Source organism: Cynoglossus semilaevis, chromosome 14, assembly GCF_000523025.1.
Source record: "Cynoglossus semilaevis isolate Cse_v1.0 chromosome 14, Cse_v1.0, whole genome shotgun sequence".
In the NCBI taxonomy this organism is placed as follows: Eukaryota; Metazoa; Chordata; class Actinopteri; order Pleuronectiformes; family Cynoglossidae; genus Cynoglossus; species Cynoglossus semilaevis.
In genome coordinates this window covers 14486791-14504423 of record NC_024320.1, presented here as the reverse complement: position 1 = coordinate 14504423, position 17633 = coordinate 14486791, and the positions used below count along the sequence as shown (strand labels likewise).

At 40.9% G+C, this 17633-nt stretch overlaps 1 protein-coding gene across 5 annotated transcripts in view; it reads right to left on the bottom strand.

Moving 5' to 3' along the window:
* Positions 1 to 17633, bottom strand: part of LOC103389709 (interleukin-1 receptor accessory protein-like 1) — a 185846-nt gene that overhangs the window by 125849 nt on the left and 42364 nt on the right. For all 5 annotated transcript variants that reach the window (XM_017038946.2, XM_008325248.3, XM_017038948.2 and 2 more), the window contains one exon: positions 15337 to 15431. In XM_017038946.2, coding sequence (XP_016894435.1) covers positions 15337 to 15431 — 95 coding nt within the window. The remainder of the gene's footprint in view (positions 1 to 15336; positions 15432 to 17633) is intronic.

Sequence of the window (17633 nt, the reverse complement as noted above, 5' to 3'; positions counted from 1 at the left end):
CTCTACTATGATTATGTTTTTCCTGTCCACGTAAGTCTGAGATTTATCGACTCCAAAGAAGATTAGATTCTCTTGTGATACAAGTTCTTATTTAAATCTCAATAAAGACAAGGGGTGGGCGTAGGAGCAGACAGCAGCACAGTTAAAAAAAATGAGCCGGTTATAGTGTCTGCTGGGAGAATACAACCATCACATCCTTCAGCTCAGTTTTAAGGATTCCATCACACCTTTGTTTCTGATAGGGAAGTATCACAGGGTTCTTAGTACTGTCACTGGGCGTCAGGTGCACTGTGGCCCTGCTTCCCAGACTGTCCCCGGGAGGGGGACTTATCCCATTCTGTCACAGTTTCTAATAATTGGCCCCCTGCTTCTCACCAGAGAGTGCTCTTGTGTATATGTGGGCCACTGCAGGCTCTCTTGTCAAACTTTTGGATGGAGCACAGATTTTATGGGCACCAAGGAGACTTGAGCTAAGCTATGAAGACACTCTGTCAGCTCAGTGATGCTGGGAACTGCTGAGATAGTTCAGCATGCACACACACTTTCCCACATGAGTAAAGTTGGGAGATTTTTACGGAGGGGGGAGTGAGGTGTCTCTTTTGATAGCACCAGAAATGTGCAGAGCTAAAGCTATATGTGGCCTAGTGGCCCAGAGAAACAGCTAGTTATTAATATGGAATTGGTACGGTGATGGTGAATTTGTATTTCTTTGTATACAGTACATGCCTTTATATTACAGAGTGAGCTTTTGCTGTAACTCATTACTAAACTAAAACTGACATGTCATTTTGTTTCACATGGTCTAAACTATTAATATTTTCATTATTTTGGAAGTCTGTTGCTCACTGGCTCATCAAAGAACTTAGAACCGATGAGCACTATCAACCAATCATATGGGTTCGAACTTAGTCTGGAGCAGTGATCAGATGAACCAACATGGACACCAACATGAGAATAAGAATATTTTATGTTCTTCAACAAATTCTCTAGTCACAGACCATAACTAATTTTTAGTATAGAGTTAAGTAAGCAATATAGAAAAAAATCCAGGTTGCACCACCAAAGAAAACATGTCACAGAAAAGGTTATGTAATGGTTAGTAATAACATCCATCCATCCATCCATTTTCATCCGCTTATCCGTTACCGTGTCGCGGGGGTAGCAGTCGCCACCCAAATCACACTGCACCGTACCAACCCCCCAAACCTTCCTGTGGGGGGTGAGTCCACTGGAAGGTACCAACCGCCCTAACCGGGATTCGAACTTGCCCAGGAGGTGAACCCTGGGGTTCCGTTAGTAATAACAATTAGTTTGATTTAAATCAGTAAAATATGACTTAAAAGTATGAAACCTGGGCCTGTTTAGTTAAACAAAATGCTTTTTTTTTATCCCTGCTACAATTCATCTCTCTGCGTTATCTGTCAGCATCTTCCTACCTCACTCTATTCCCTTGTGGTCAGATACGATTTCAAGGTGCTGCTCTCATTGACAAGTGAGCCCCCTTGGGGACATCGTGCCGGCAGGGACTCCTGTTGCTGACACTCATGATGTGTCCATCCTCTGATATGGTGAGTCTGACAGAAGGGAGACCTACAGGTGTCATCAGTTCATGTAGTAGCCTGGAGTAGCAATGCATTATGGTCTGTGTTGGTGAGAAGTGGGCAGTTTCACATGTTTAACAATGATTTCACCAAAGCATTGACATGAGCTGCACCTATTTCTACAACAAATCACATAGAGGAGTATGATGGCTAACTGGAAACATACAAAAGTAAATGAAATGGCAAATAGAGCCACATTATTAAGAAAAATATGGAACGAAGGTGAACCATGAGGTAGATACTTCTACAAAGAGACACAGAGTCTCGGTTGATAGAAATAATTGAATCAGACGTGAAAAAAAAAGTTCCTGGAGAATTGTTCAGCAGCAGCAGCTTTTATTGATACTATAATTTATATTTTTTAATTTTCATTCACTCATTGCAAATGAACTCCCCTTCTGGCAACTTAACTCATCTTCATGACAGCAGCTATCTGGTGTAACCTGGAGTAACGATACTCTTTTTCACCTTTTCCAGACTCCCGCTGCTGAGTTTTTGGAAAGCAGATGTTGGTCAAAGCAAAGGGAAACTTATTCCAAATAGGATTTAGGTTTCACTGAAGTGTTTTCATGCGTTATCAGCTGCTGCCATATCCATTACCTGCTGCTGAATTCCTACAGGCTGTGCTTTGGAAAAAAATGCACTGGCTAATCTTCTCCACCAAAAAGCGCCAATTTATTATACCTACAGCTGAGCTCTACAGGAAGCATGCAGTAAATATACCGTATATATTTCAGGTTAAACCTGCCTGAATAACATGGCAGATGATAGACTTTTTTTAAAGAGAAATAAACACACAGTGTGGAGGAGAGGGAGAGGAAGCTTTGGGCCGAGAGCAAATCATAAAAAAATGGAAGCAGTCAAACAGCCACGGAAGAGATTACAAATCCACACGCAACCTTTTTCAGCTGACACAGGAGAAAGTGCAGACTTACATAAGGAGACCGGTCGACCATCATTAAAACACAGAGGCCGAAAGACAACTTGGCCCCACCTGACTGTCAGCTGCTGTTGCCCCCCTGAGGAACCTGCCTTGTTGAACTTGCTCCTCTTCTGTCAGCACTTTCATAAATAATTCAGACAACACTCTGGGGCAGGAGAGCCGTAGATTTTACATGACTTTTCTCTCCCCACTCCCCGACCCCCTTCTCTCTGCACCATTTTATTGCCCCATATTTGCACCACACAAACAAGCTGCACTCATTTACATGTACGGAGGATACCTGAGGATGCAGCTCCATTAAAACTCTCCTGTTAGTGGGAGGATGTACTCTGGCAGAGTGAGGCAGAAATTTGATTATGGGTTTTTTTTTTCCCCTTTCATGAGGATGCAAATGCAAATTGGACAGACTGTGCTGTAGTTGACTGTGTTCTATTCTGCATCACATTGTGCTGTAGTTGACTGTGTTCTATTCTAAACAGAAAGTGTTTTGTAGAAGAAGAAAAGCAAGAAAAATACACAGATATTATCATTTTGGGTTGTTTTTCCTGCCGACTTTCCTCTCAAGGAGGTGATGCTGAGCGCATTCTTCTCTGCTTCACTCCTACAATCTGCTAGGAACGACACAACAGATTTAGGCAATAATACAAATGTGGGCCTGTCACTGGGCTTTTGAAATTCTGGCTAAAGATTTAAGGGAGAAATATGAGAATGGACACAGATGCTTAGACCACAGTTAGAGACTAAATTTAAGTGATATGTTTATCATATCGCATTAAAATTTTGGTAACTGCATTTTATTTTTCTCACCAGACAATTTTCAACAACTGGTTTGATTGACGGCCACTTTTCTGCCTGTAAAATACAAGATCTTGGTTAAGGATTTAAAGCTTGTCATGAAGAATGTGTTGACAGACAGTGACTGGAGACTGGAGCACAGGAATTGATTGGGGGTTCACATTGAGAAGTGTACTTGAAGACTGCAGTGAACCACACAGACAAGAAGAGGATCATTTGTATTTGGAACGAACAACAACACAGGAGTTGTTGCTACATTTGGAAATGTAATGTAACCCAAAGAACACCACCTTTTAGCGGTGAGACCACAATGCTGTAGAGATCCTTTAAGACAATCAGCCGAGTTTCCATGCTGCTGTTACTGTGTCCTCAACATGACGGCAATCCAAATCTATCTGATATCATTTGACTAGCCTCACTTAATGACTTAATACCTGAAAACAAAATTGGTGGAATGACCTGAAGCGCTCAAAACATACAAACTTTAGATAATCTGTTATGGAAAAGCTCAACATTTTTACTAAGAACAGCATAAAACTACCCACAAATCTAGCCTGTCAATAAAAAGTGTTCTGCCTTGACCATACATTTCCAAGATAATGGAGAAAAATGGTCACTACTGTGAGCAGCAGGTTTTCTGAAAAACCAGACTGTTTTGGCCCAAGAGGCTGGAAAACCTTCAGGCACATTCCTGATCCTTCTTATCTCTTCTCTTAGCTTTTCTGACCAGGTCTTATCACCTTCTGGACAGTAATTAACAGGGATTCCACAGAGCTATCTGCTGAGTCCATGTTGTTAAAGCAGAGAGACTTTATCTGTTTGAGGGAAGTTCAGCGGGTTAGCGATGGAGCTACTGCATGACAGTCACATGACAGGGGAAATATTTTATTTTTTGTATTGGAACAAAATGGGGATTAATGCATTAAAGTGGGGAACTTCAAAATGTGGTTTTTAGCACTGTTCAAGTCAACCATCAAGGGTTACATTTAGGTAAAAAGCCCTGGAAATCTTTTTAAATTTCCTCTCGCAATTTTTAAGTGAATCATTAAAAAAAAGCCTAAAGGTGAATTAGAGATCAGAGAGCTGTTCAATTTCATCACTTCTAACTGTGACATATAAAATAAGAACCTTCACAAATTTCAACCCATTTATATTCAAAAGTGCAGGTGGGAAAAAATATAAAGATGAAAAAAGAAACGTCCATAAGACATTTCTTCCATACGTTTAATTCTCTCTTGCTGCCTTTTTCACTGTGCAGACTCTAAATGTTTAACAGGATCCTTGAGAAAAGCCTCTCTACTTTCTGTTTCCCTGGCAACTGGCATGCGCGGGAACTGATGACATCTCCTGATCGCCCACTTACTTTGCACTAAAAACGTTCTACATGAACTTCGGAGGTGATGATGTGGTTTGTTTGTTTTTTTTTTTTATTATTTCCCACACTGGAGTGAGAGATTTCTCTTTTTCTTTTAACAAAAATGCCATGGTGACCATGTCTTCAAATGATGTGCCAGCTACTGAGGTTTTAAGCGACGGCAGCCTTTCTCACTTTGAAATATTCAACATGACAGACGAACCAGGATCTCAATAATTCATGCAGGCCGATGCCTGTGCCTGTGGTGTGATTTGTGTACCTCTTTCACCTGCAAAAAAAAAAGAAAAACATGGCCGCAGCATAAATCACTGTCTACTTAGCTCCACCTAAAGGCTGCAAACTTGTTCCAGAGACAGAGTGTAACCCCATCTTTTTACATTTTTTTGGATCAAACTGTGTTCCTATACGTCACACTTTCATTTCTTGTCTTAATTAACATAGACAATCAGTGAGAGGGCGCCAAGGGCCAGAACCTGCAGTTACACCGCTCGCTGTCTTCCTGCTTCTACCATAATGGGTTCAGACATGCCCCTCGGATGCAGAGAGGGGGAGGAATTATTTCATAATGACCGGCCTCATGACCTTTCTCCCTTTTGCCTCATCTTTCCCATTCTCACCATTCTTTCGCCTACGCATCCCAGTTAAACTGTTGGCTCCACACAGCAGAGAAAAACATATTCCACATTATCACGTTGCACGCGTTGGCAACCCCACACTCAATTAATTCAGCTTCATTAGAGCTCCATGCACACACAAACGGTGACGGAAAATTAACAAACACATTCTTTGAAGTGTCCATTAAAATCTATTCATTAACGCCACAGTCACTGTTGCTTTTGTCTGCCAGTGTTTACAACTTGACAATGCAAACGCAAATACTCAAGAAGAGCTTTTTGATGGTGTCGACGGCGTCAAACCTTCTGTGACTCCAAGTTCAAACAGCACAAGTGGGACTACCTTTGACAGCTAAAGCATTGCGTAGGCGGCCCCAGCTACTCTGTCAGAGGGCTGGGTGTCAAGAGGCGAGACACTATGCTGTCAACCCAATTAGGGGCTGCTCTGGCACAGTCTGACTCCATTCTGAGGGCCAAAAAAGAGGTCAAGGAATGCTTCAAATGGCCATTTCTCTGGGACTCCAAGCAAACAGAGTGGACACACTGGGATTAAATGATAGAGTTGGGGACAAGCTGAAAGACAAAGACGTCCTTGATGTTAAAGAAGGAGAGAAAAAAGTCACTGTGGGAAAACGGCCACACACTGTGCAATTAGAGAAGTAGAGAACAAGCAATCAGGGTTGGCCAACGTTACCACTGCGCATATTAATAATGCATGCTTTCCAACCGAGGTGGACCCTACCATTAGAACAAGGGAGGCAAATGACTCTGCCCTGAATGACCAGTGGCTCCAGAAACTCCTAATGAACCTCTCGGTCACGGCGTTCTAATAAAAGGTACAGTTTAGCACCAACATTGTATTATTTTTATACAGTATTGCCTACATTCTTTTCTCTGTCAGCTTTTCAGCCTTACTGCACTGTGCTTGGTCAAGCTGGTCTAAAACTAGCCGGGCATCTGACCTAATGCCCCCTGTTGATATTTTAGGTGCTTTGTGATATAATCTACTTCCAAATGCATTACACATGTTAAAAAAAAATGGAAGCCCCAGCAGATTCACTCTCATCAATAGGAAACCACCATTTTTTGATTTGTTCATCTGCCCTACACTGCACTCATAAGACTGTGTGCTTGTGTGCATGTGCATAATCAATAGTTTGGACCACCACGGGTGTTTGTGGACTAAACACTGATTTCATTAGCACTGTGACCTTTGGAGTCAAATTCACCTTAGTGATAAGAATAGTTAGAGAACACTGTTGAAAATGTTAGCTTTGCTTGCAGCCACTAATGAAAGCAGCAGTGATTTATACTGTGATGTGATTTTGGGGAACTCCATCAGTGTAGCTGCCGTGTTTTGAAGATGTTCTAATGGAACTGCACTGATTAACCTGAAGAATAAATGAGGTCATTAGATTATTCAATTATAGATGTAGACAGTGCATGTGCTTTTAACAGCTTCATGTTATTGGATCATATACACGTGAAAAAACACTGACATTGCTCGACACAGCACACTTTAGTTTTTCGCACGCTAAAAAACTAAAGAAACCCTGCATTGCCTGATATATATTTATACCTTCAGATGTCCTACATACCCTGCTGAAGTAACTAACTAAATAAATCACCCCACAGAATAATAACTGCCTTGCTTCACTGTTTCCGTCCAAGACTAATCTGCAATTTGCATATTTAAAGAAAAGAAAAGAGCGCACGGAACCATAATCCTTTGCTGTCCTTGTGGGGTTTTTTTTTTCAGACCTGGCACTTGGTGCCTGAAAAAAATGCCCACGAAATGAGATGGAGATCCTTAGAGAGGGTGTAAACAGCGAAGAAGGGGCTGTTTTACTCTAGAACAGCCAGGGTGGTCTTCACAGTAAACATTATAATCTCGCTTTTCTTTCACTGTCACCGCACAACATCAGCGTCTCTCCTTTTAGTACTGAGTCTGTCAAGACCAAACTAGGAGCGATGATTTTATTAAGAGTCCAAAATGCATTAGCGCTACTGCCGCAGCTGTTGTATGATAACATGGAGGGGTTGCCCGCCCTTCAGTGAAGTGATGAGCAGACTGTCTAGTATGTCCTCGTGTAGTGTTAACCCGCGAGTCTCATTACTGCTGCTCTGTGAGGAAGACTTCAAAATCCAAACTTAATTGGCTGCCTGGACATTTTATACAGCATTTTCCTACAAGTGTGTATGATGTCGGCAGATATACAGAGGGTGCAGAAATATTTTAATTGCCCACTGGCATGATCACATGCACAACACAGGCAAAGGTTGAATTTTTAATGCGGACTGGGAGAGGTTGGAGACGAGCTGAGAGCCGAGTGAGATTGCAGAGTGTGATGTTGCTTGGCTACTGGCAGATTCTGAGCTGCAACGCCTACATCCACTTGCTTTTTCTGTTAGCAGAAGATCCAAACTGGAGACTGAAAGCTCTTTGGCTCCATGCTGCAGATGCTCTGCCATCACCTCGGCTCTTGAACCCCAAACTATGTTGCTGCAACTTTAGTGAAGACCATTGCTATTTCTGTATGACACCCATCCTATTTACAGCAGAGTGAGTGGAAAAAATCATAAAATAACAATGACTGATATGTCCCACCGGTTTGATTTTGATTTTTTTTTGTTAAAGTACGTTTCAGTCACCTAATGGGATGTAATCACTTTGAAGGCCAAGAGGGCTGTGAAAAGGCATTATATGGCTGTTGTTAAAAACTCCCCCCATTTACAGAGCAGACAATGAGCAGTATGACATATAAAAATGGATGAAAAACACCCCTGGTAAATTATAGATGACGATGCCCCCTGTGACGCCCCTGTCTTTGCCCTTACGGTTCACTGAAAAACACACACACACACACACAGACACACACACACACTCCTGGCGTAGCCCTTTTACACGTTTGTTTCATGAAACAGTGAGGGGGAGGTAAGTGTGCAGTGCTATGCTGCTCCCTGATTGGCTAATAAGAGCCCAGGAGGAGGCTTATCTGAGGAAGAGGCCTTGGAGATGACAGTGGAACTTATTAATATGTAAAATTTATTGATCACTACACTGCAGGGAAATCCACCACCACCTTCCCCCATTTCTCCTCCAACCCTGGAGAGTTGTAAATACTTGGTCTCAAATTTTTCCACCATGAATCACATCGAGCGCATGCAATAAACATGACGGAAAAGTGTGTGACATGGCTTTACTGTAAATCAAACCAAGTAGAACCAGGTGTGGAAGAAGTTTTAAAATTCTGATTCCCCTACATCAGTTTGTGAAGAGGGTTTTCTTCCTAAAATATGAACTCACAGGAGTTTGGATTTGCATTAAACAGAGATGCAAGGACAATAAACTGCTTTTTATCCAAAAGTTCTTACATCCTTTCTTCGTTGCTCATTGAATTCAATTTTTTTTTAAAAAGAAAATTGCCAGGACTCCCAGTGAAACTGCTGCATATTGTAGCACCAGCTCGTGGTTTGGCCAAACCAACTTTGACTATGGAAGAAAGGAAAAATGAGCAAAAATGAAAAAAAGGGCAGTGTTTTGGTTCTGAGCTGTCATTGGGCAACAAAGAGGGACTGAATAGGACTCAAACCCTGCAAGGAAGCTTGTGTCTCAACTTTGAAATAAAGGAACATTGAAAAGGCCACATGCTGCGTGTCTGGCTGACACAGAGCCTGACAGCCTCATCACATATATAGGCTGTTGGGAGACTTTCTGCATTCGCAGACCTTTACCTCTCCAATGACCACAACACAACCACAAATTAGTAACTGCTATTGGTGCAGTTTGTTATGGTCCTGATCAGATTTCTTTTACAGACACCTGGTAACATCTGTAGTGGGTGGACAATACTAATTTGCCAAGAGACTGTTTATTGTACTTGAGAACACAGCTTGAGACGAATTCAAGAAACCTCTTCACATGTGAGCTGTTTGATGCAAGAGCTACTTCAAGAGGTTTATAATTCATGTTTTCTACAACACTACAAAGAGAAAATAATAATAAAAATACACCATTTTTAAACGTCATTCAATGGATGGTATGACTGATGCCAAATTTGGATGCTAATGCTATTATGAAAGTTGTGATTACATTAAAAGTCATTGATTCACCTCTTTAAAATTCCAAATAACCAATCATTGACTCAAAATTAGATTAACCAAATTTTACAGAAAGGCTTTACATGTCAGAAAGAAAGAGAAAAGTTAAAGTAGAATTTCTTCTTTGCTCCTGATTCCCTCCGATCTTATAACACACACACTTTCAACAGCCTTTTTTTTTCTGTAAAGTCTGTTTATTGCTTTTCAAGCGAGACGTTTCATCAGAGAGCGATGTGAGCTATCATTTAGCCTCTCACTCTCACTCCACTCCTGCAGGGACTACTGGTGTCTAATTTACTATGTACTGAAACACAGCATGCCTACCCTCTGGTGTAGGATAGGTGCAATTTACACATTAGATCCAGAAACTAAAATCACAGACGCTACTGCTGCAGGAGAAAAGGAAGGAGAAGCTCAGTTATTTGGTTTAACTGCCCCTTGATTTAAAAGCTCATGATGATGATTATGGGATGAGAGTTCAGTGTATTGGCCTCGTTATGCAACTCGAGTTATCATTCCTGCCAGTCTTTGGAAAAAATAACCATCATGTTAAATCAAAGGGCAAAAAATATATATTTTTTAAATATATATTTTTTCATGATCAGATACTTGCAGGCAGAAGGTGATACCGAAGGAAAGGAAAAATAGTATCAGTGCATGTGGATTAATCATTAATTGGAGCCCCAGGTTATAATCCATGATATTTTTGGCTATAGTCCCATGGCTATGGCTAGCTCATTTACATTGTACAGAGGGAGACTACAGCTTCATTTCCCTGTGCGGCTGCACATCATAAGGACGCAGCGGTCAAAGGAAATTAAAGTAACATCCACTGTCTCTGTCTCCGTTTACTGTGTGACCAAAGTGTTTTTTATTCTGCCCCTATTTGTGTTTGATGATGGACAAAAGAGGAGACGTAATTGTCCACTCCCATTCACTCAATCAATTTGTGATTCATTGTGAAATATTATAATTATTTGACAGCCCCGGTTAGACTAATGTCTATATAATACAGTGTCATTTTAACTGCAGCCTAATCCCACTGCAGGACAAGATATATTAAGAATCAAAAGTTTTATAAGTAGAGCCTATAAAGGTGATGACAAAATGACAACAGGATGGCTGTAGGTAATTGGATTAAACCAATAAAGTCAAAGAACATAGAAAACCAAAATGCTTTTTCACCTTAATTTATGTAGGCCTTTACCTTCATGCAATATTGAAAAAAAAGTATAAAAACTACTGGACTATTGTTTTCTCTGGCAACTATCAACTGAACATCATCTACAGTTTCTACTAGAGCATCACATCGCCATAAATGATAAAACAATACTGCCATCCACTTTAATACACCTCAGTAGCAGCGGAGGGAATCAGCACACTTCAACAATTTCACCCACACATACAAACAGCAGTGCTTCCTTCTAGACGCCTCCTTGACATTTTTCTCAATTGCTGTAGTGTTGAAACATTATTACAGGTCAGGGCACAGACCAGACCGAGACCATCCAGCTCATAAATCAGGTGACTGATCGTCATCCATCTCACAGCCAGAAGCTGGACCGTGTATCTCCAGCCTATAGGAGCACACATATCCAGAAAAACCCTAGTTTTCGGGAGGTCTGTATGTGGCCCACTTGTTGAGTCTCGCGCTCTCTTACGTCCCTGAGCAGCGGGTGGGAAAACAACTCTGTGTGGAGCCATTTTATTTCAAATATCATGTGTGTGATCAATCTCCTCCTGCATGGAGCAGCCAGCGCAGTGGAGGCAATCATTCAACATTTGTGGTGGGAATGTGGTATTGACAGAGAGAAGATGGAGTATGGGAATGCACAACCGTGCAACCTCGCCCTTTTGAGTGTGTTTTTCTGTCTGTGTGTGTGTGTGTGTGTGTGTGTGTGTGTGTGTGTGTGAAATAGAGATTTTTTACAGAAGCAGAAAGATCTTCTGTTTTTAACCAAGATGTAATCTCCTCTTAATATAAATATACAATATATATATATATATATATATATATATAAAATACACATATAAGTTAAGATATATATATACTTTATATATATATATATTATACTTATTATCCCTTTTGTGAAATGTATCAACTTTGTTTTCTTTACTTTTTTATCTCATTAAAACACAGAAAAAAATGTTACAGCAGAAGCCACAAAGGTAACTTCTGCTGTATTTTTAAATTTCATTATACTATTGTTTCTTAGGTATTGAGCAAATAGCTCCATTGATTTATTTTCTTTTATTATTCTAATGCTGTAAATACTCTCTCAAAAGCTTATGCGTACGAAATAAGGTAAATACTTATGGCTGTTACTGATCACTGGAGCCAAATGAAACACAGTATTGTTACAGTGTATTAGCAGCTTGTTCACAGGGCACTTGCATGTAGCATGTTAATTTTTTTTAGATTTTTTTAGGTCGTCTTCAAGCTAAGCCTTCTAACACCCTAGACCTCACTTCGCGTTTGGGCTAGCAACAGATCGGATTCTTAGGGGTTCCCACCTGAGTCTGTAGATACGCTGGTTAATATTTCATATGAAGGACGTCCTGATCAGTGTCAACAATGAGGCTAGAGTAGAAAACATGCTTGGTTTCTGTTTAGCCTCTTAACACGACTGAGGGGATTAACTTTGAATTGTTCTTCGTACAGGTATCCTGGGTACTACAGCTTTAGGTTCTTGCTGACAGCTTCCTGCCATATTTTAAAACCTTTTTTAATATCAATTCAAGCAAAGTCAAGTGGCTGCCGTAATTTAATTTGTGCTGTGCACTGACGTCCCCTGTTAGGATCTACTGTCTGGTGCTATTAAGCAGGGCCCTGGTTATTATTGTCCAAACTGCGATTAGCTCTATTACCATGGTCGGGAGGGAGATTTTGTTTTTAAACTGATGTATTAGGGCTGACTTCAGCCTTTTCCCTGGGTTGTGCAAGGCACCTAGTGTGAAAAGCATAAATTCTACCTGGATGTCCTTGGTTCCTGAGGGGGTGGGGGTGGGGAGGTTAAAAAAATATGTTGAGGTGCCACTGTAGCAACGGCAGATAAATACACGGAGAAGAGACGAATGATGAGCGGCTGCTCCCTAATGGGAACCAAGGTCGTGTTGTGGTGTCGGCTTTTATTTACAGCCACTCTTCATCAGAGCGACACGCTGAGCCTGCAGACACTCCTTAATAGGAACTAGAAGCAGAGAAGGAAATTTTGCAATCCAAATGGGAATGCAGGCCGTAGAGGCCCAATTTTTCTGCATTTGCTTGACTCACAGAATGCAGCACCCACAGTGACAGTGTTATGGGTAATATCTCGCCAAAGTTACCTGGAGCCTGTGGTATGGCCTGTGGCCTTAATTTCCCAAAGGGAACTCCCGAATGATTATTAAAGTTCTGTTTGTCAGTCTTTCTATAGGTATGCATCATATGCCTCGGTCACTTCATCAGTGTCTGACAAAGAATTGGGACAAATGAGTGAACAGCACAGAGGAGGAGAGAGGCTAAACTTTCTTAATCAATGTCAGAGATGAGAACATAAATCTGCAGCTGTCATGTGTGTTTACTGGGGAGACATGTTAACAATGCTGTTTTAAAGGGGCCACTGTCAGTGAAAGTGGATGGAACGTTTCCTGCATTGCAGCTGCTGAAGCTTCAAATAATGAGACCACAGGCTGAGAAAGGAGAAGCTAAAGCAGTCGCTACTGTTCTAAACACATACATCTAATAGATTTGTTCCTGCAGAGTCTACTGGTGAGTGCTTTACTATGAAGCTGTCTCCGGTTTCAGCTCATTAAATGTGATAATAAACAGGGAGTTTGCAGTAGTTTTCTTACTGATTTGTTGGTTTGGGAAAGGTTGACGCTTTGTCTCTTTCTTGACAAAGAGCAGACTGTAAAGTCGGCACTGTTTCCCACAGAGGCCATTCACCAAAATGTGTCTGGTTTAAAAACTAAATAAATAAGAGCTGAAGAATTGTTAATGGATTTGGTGGAGATCAAGCCTGCATCCCACTCCAGAAATGTCGGGACAGAGACCATGGAAGACTTGAGACAGTTTTGTCCAATTAAACAAAGCAAGAGTCTCTTTGTTCACAACATTGAAACATTTTAATTTAAAATCATTAAATGCCATAAACATTTAGGCTAATTTGATACTACATAAAACTGCTTTGACGAAGCAGAGTGCAGTTATTACGATCGGTATCAAGTTGAAACGACTCCTGCAATCAACTGACTGATGATAATGCACATCTGTCCCTCAGAGCATCCAAATATAGAATTTGACTTCAGCGTCTAACCTGATATGCTGCATTAGGCAGAAACGTGTGTAATTATTCTGTTCAGCCAAGCATTCAGTCCATATCAGCATTATAACAAAGAGAAACCACAAAAAATGGAAATGCTCTACACGTGCGTGCTGAGGATTATGCAGCATACGTTCCACCACAGGTATGAATGCATACAAGGCATTACTGAAGGAAAGCGGGGGGGTGTTTTTAAGTGAAATCATCTGCTAATAATGGGAGGTCAAACGCTGCTCAGTGCGTCTGGGCTGGAGTGTGTGTTTATTTGTGTGTTTGTGTCAGTCAGTGAAATGAGAGGCATGTTGGGTAACTGATTCATTGTCCCCGAGGGAGTCAATCAAGTCATTTAATTTCCTATAATGTGTTGACACTTAATGACTTGCAGTTTGTCCAAATAGAGAAGCAAAAATGTCATTTGTTTTAATTACATCTCCATATTTTACCCACTACACTGGAGACAAATTGCGACAGAAGCATTTTGTACACGGCGTGTCAATACCGTCTTTGTCTCTGAGAAAACACTGCCCTGCTTTCATACCAAGACACTCACCTTCCAACCTCCTGCCCATTTCTTCTGTTCTATAAAAAATGAAAGCCAGGCAATTTCAAAGAGCCTCTCGTTCCCCAGGCTCTCCTTCTTCCCTCCCCCCAAACAATAGAGCACTAGCTCGCAAACAGCATGGCTTCTAATAAAGCTGTAGAATCTAAAAGAGAAGCAACAAAGGACGAGCGCCTGGCTCCAACGCGCTGTTCATTTATCAGTGGGCATGTTTAAAATCCTTGCTCCGGGCAACGGCCCTCTGTGAGGCATTGGAGAACGAGGCCTGCAGGGACGAGTACTTGAAACGCAGAAAAAGCTTTTAAAGGGTGTCGTGTCGTTGCTTGTCCTTGGTTTAACGCATAGGTTAAAAAAAACATATGTAGACAGACTCTGGACAGTATGTGGAAATTTGAAGTTCGCTAATTAAAATGTAACACAATGGGGGTCTGCTGCCTATGATTTGGACCATCACAACTTTCCATCGTGCAAATATCAACTCCTGGGAACTTTGGACAAATAATCATACAATAACATGGGCATTTTACCTGTTGTACTGCAAAAACAACCAATGGATGGATGGATAATTGATTGGATGGACGGACAGATAGATAGATAGATAAATACTAGGGGAGCCACTGCTCAATTCCCCAGAATGCAAATTAATTGATGCAAATACAAAACCCCTGTACATAACACTTCCCCAATCACCTTTGACAACTTCAAAGATAACAGGTTAGAGAAGAGGTTAAATACGGTAGCTGTGCAGCAGGAGCCAAGAACAAGCCAGTCAGTGTTGCTATCATTTTAAACAAAGTCAGCAAAATTGTACAGCGTCATTGATCAGCAGAGATCAACGACGACATGTTCCATCATCACTCACTGGACCTCAAATTGAATTTCTGAGTGTTTGCGGACTCATAAATCAAGCTGTTATGATGCAGGACAGCTCTGTTTTTCATCCCTAATAGGTCATCCGATTTCTGAGCTGCTGACTTTGAACGATTCGATATCACAGAAAGCAAAAATAAACAAATACATTTTGGTTTGGTTAAAAACACTCACCTGAGCCTCTTTTGGACACCACTTTCAGACAAGGGACCATGACAGCATTGAGCAGGACGAGGAGAGGAATGGGAGCTTTCATTTTTCCCCCAGTCCTAAAAGAGAAACAAACAAATGAAAGAAAATCAATTTTATCATAGTTCATAAATGTTTCCCTGGGAGAAAAAAACATCTTTTCTTCTTTCACACACTGGTGTCTCTTGAGTGACTTATTATAATCAGGCAATACATCATGCAAATGTCAATGTATTTTTGCATTTGTGCAAATCAGACCTTGCTGCAAATAACACAACCTGCTCAACAAAACAACAATCAGGATTTGTTTCTCTGCCAATTTGCATGAATGTGCACCTTCCAGACTATTACTGACAATCTGTCTGTTGACTCCCTCATTAAAAATAACAATGTTTGTTCAGACGTCAGCAGCAGTTTGCAATATTCCTCATCCATTTGCCCATTTATCTCCTTTATTTACACGCTTGATTTCCATTTCTTCTCCCGGGGGGAGTCAAGAGACCCAAACATGCCATTTTTGCTTTGGCTTTGAAAAACAGCTAATGTTGGGCCACAAGGACACTTTCACTGGCATGTCAGTCAGCACAAAGATGCTTCACATAGATTCCTCAATGCCGCATTAGAGTAGGGCTTGAAGGGAAACCCTGAAAAGCCACAATAGGCCTTAAGACATTAACAGAGGCATGAAAATCTGGCCCTCACCCAAAGACGGAAATGCTGCCATGTTTTACTGCAATGAAAGGCCTATTGTCATGAAGGACTTGCTTTCTGAAAATGATGCAGCATCAGAAAAGATTCACGCAGTGACAAAATATCTTATCTTTTTAATTAGTTTTTCATGTTGGGCACAAGTCTGCAACATAAGCACAAAGAAGTGTTGCTGCTTTGGTGTGAGCTCACAGAGGGAGAAACCACTGAATCGCCACTTCTGCTCAGCCTCCCTGAAGCTGATGGTCATATCTGGGTTTTTCCTGAAGACTAAAGACTTCGGCAGCCTGAAATATATGAAGCTCTGCTTTGCGCACACATACAAAAAGATTTAATTATGGCATTGATACAGCCTCAGCATGACACCCAGTTCAAACTGGGTCTGATAGGATTCATGATATTTTTCAAGACTTTTTCAAGGATGCAGTCTGCGATGTCGTAGGTTGAACACTATTGATGCCGCACTGGGGAAATGAATGGGAATATTATATATATATATTAATTTTTAATTACAATTAACAATTGACATTCTCATGTCATAAACAAAGCAACGGACCAAGGCCACGTTTCACATTCAGATATACAAAATGGATTCTGCCCTTCACAATGACATACAAGACATCCTCATCCAACGTGGGAGTTCCATTCCTACGGCACGATACATAAGTACTTATGTCTCTCACCTACACTAACACAGTGGTAACATCATAACCTAGGACATGAAAACATCAGACGAGTCTGAATTAGGCTTTGGAACCATAATGAATGGCAAAACAAGTGAAAAAGCAAGTGAACACTGCAGGATCTAATGTTGTGCGTACAACCGTTTTTTGTGTGTATAGCTGCGTCATGACGTGTTCATTTGTTATGAGTTTTAATGGCGTATGTCAGAATGATGAAATTAGACTTTTCTAATCAACTTATAGGAGATGGCAACGTAACCACGTAACACGGTAGGTCGAGGACGTCGTAAACCGAGGACTCACTCTATGTTTGCTTGTCTGTACATATTTTACATGTCTATGTAAATGTTAAATGTTGGTTTGTCCCAGCATTCCCTCAATACATAACAGCTCTTCCACAGCAAAACTAAGCTGAAGATCCTGCCACAAATTGGTTCTTTCTGTTCTTCCAAAATAGAATTAGGTGTAGACCTGTCACCATGTACAACTGATGACATTTTAAAACGATTCAACAAGTCAGGAGCTGCACTAAGGTCAGAGACGGAGCCCGTGTGCTCCTGGAGTCTGTTAACTATTAGTTAAATGAAAGGAAGAAGAACAGAGCGGCAAATCTGCCATTGTTTAATTCACTGCTTTAGAAGTTAGTAATTAAATAAAGCTTCAAACATGATTAACCTTCAGATGTGTGAGGAATCATTACAGCTTTATAACGCACCCTTTTTGAATCTGACTTTCTTTCCTCATCTCCCTCTCTGTGTTTTTTTCTATACTGACTGTGTTTTTTCCCCAGGAATCATTCTAATTTATCTTTTTTTTTTTTCGATCTGATGCTGAAGAACCAAGATTCTGAGTGGTTTATCAAGGCTACACATTCAATTTCTCTCCGGTTAT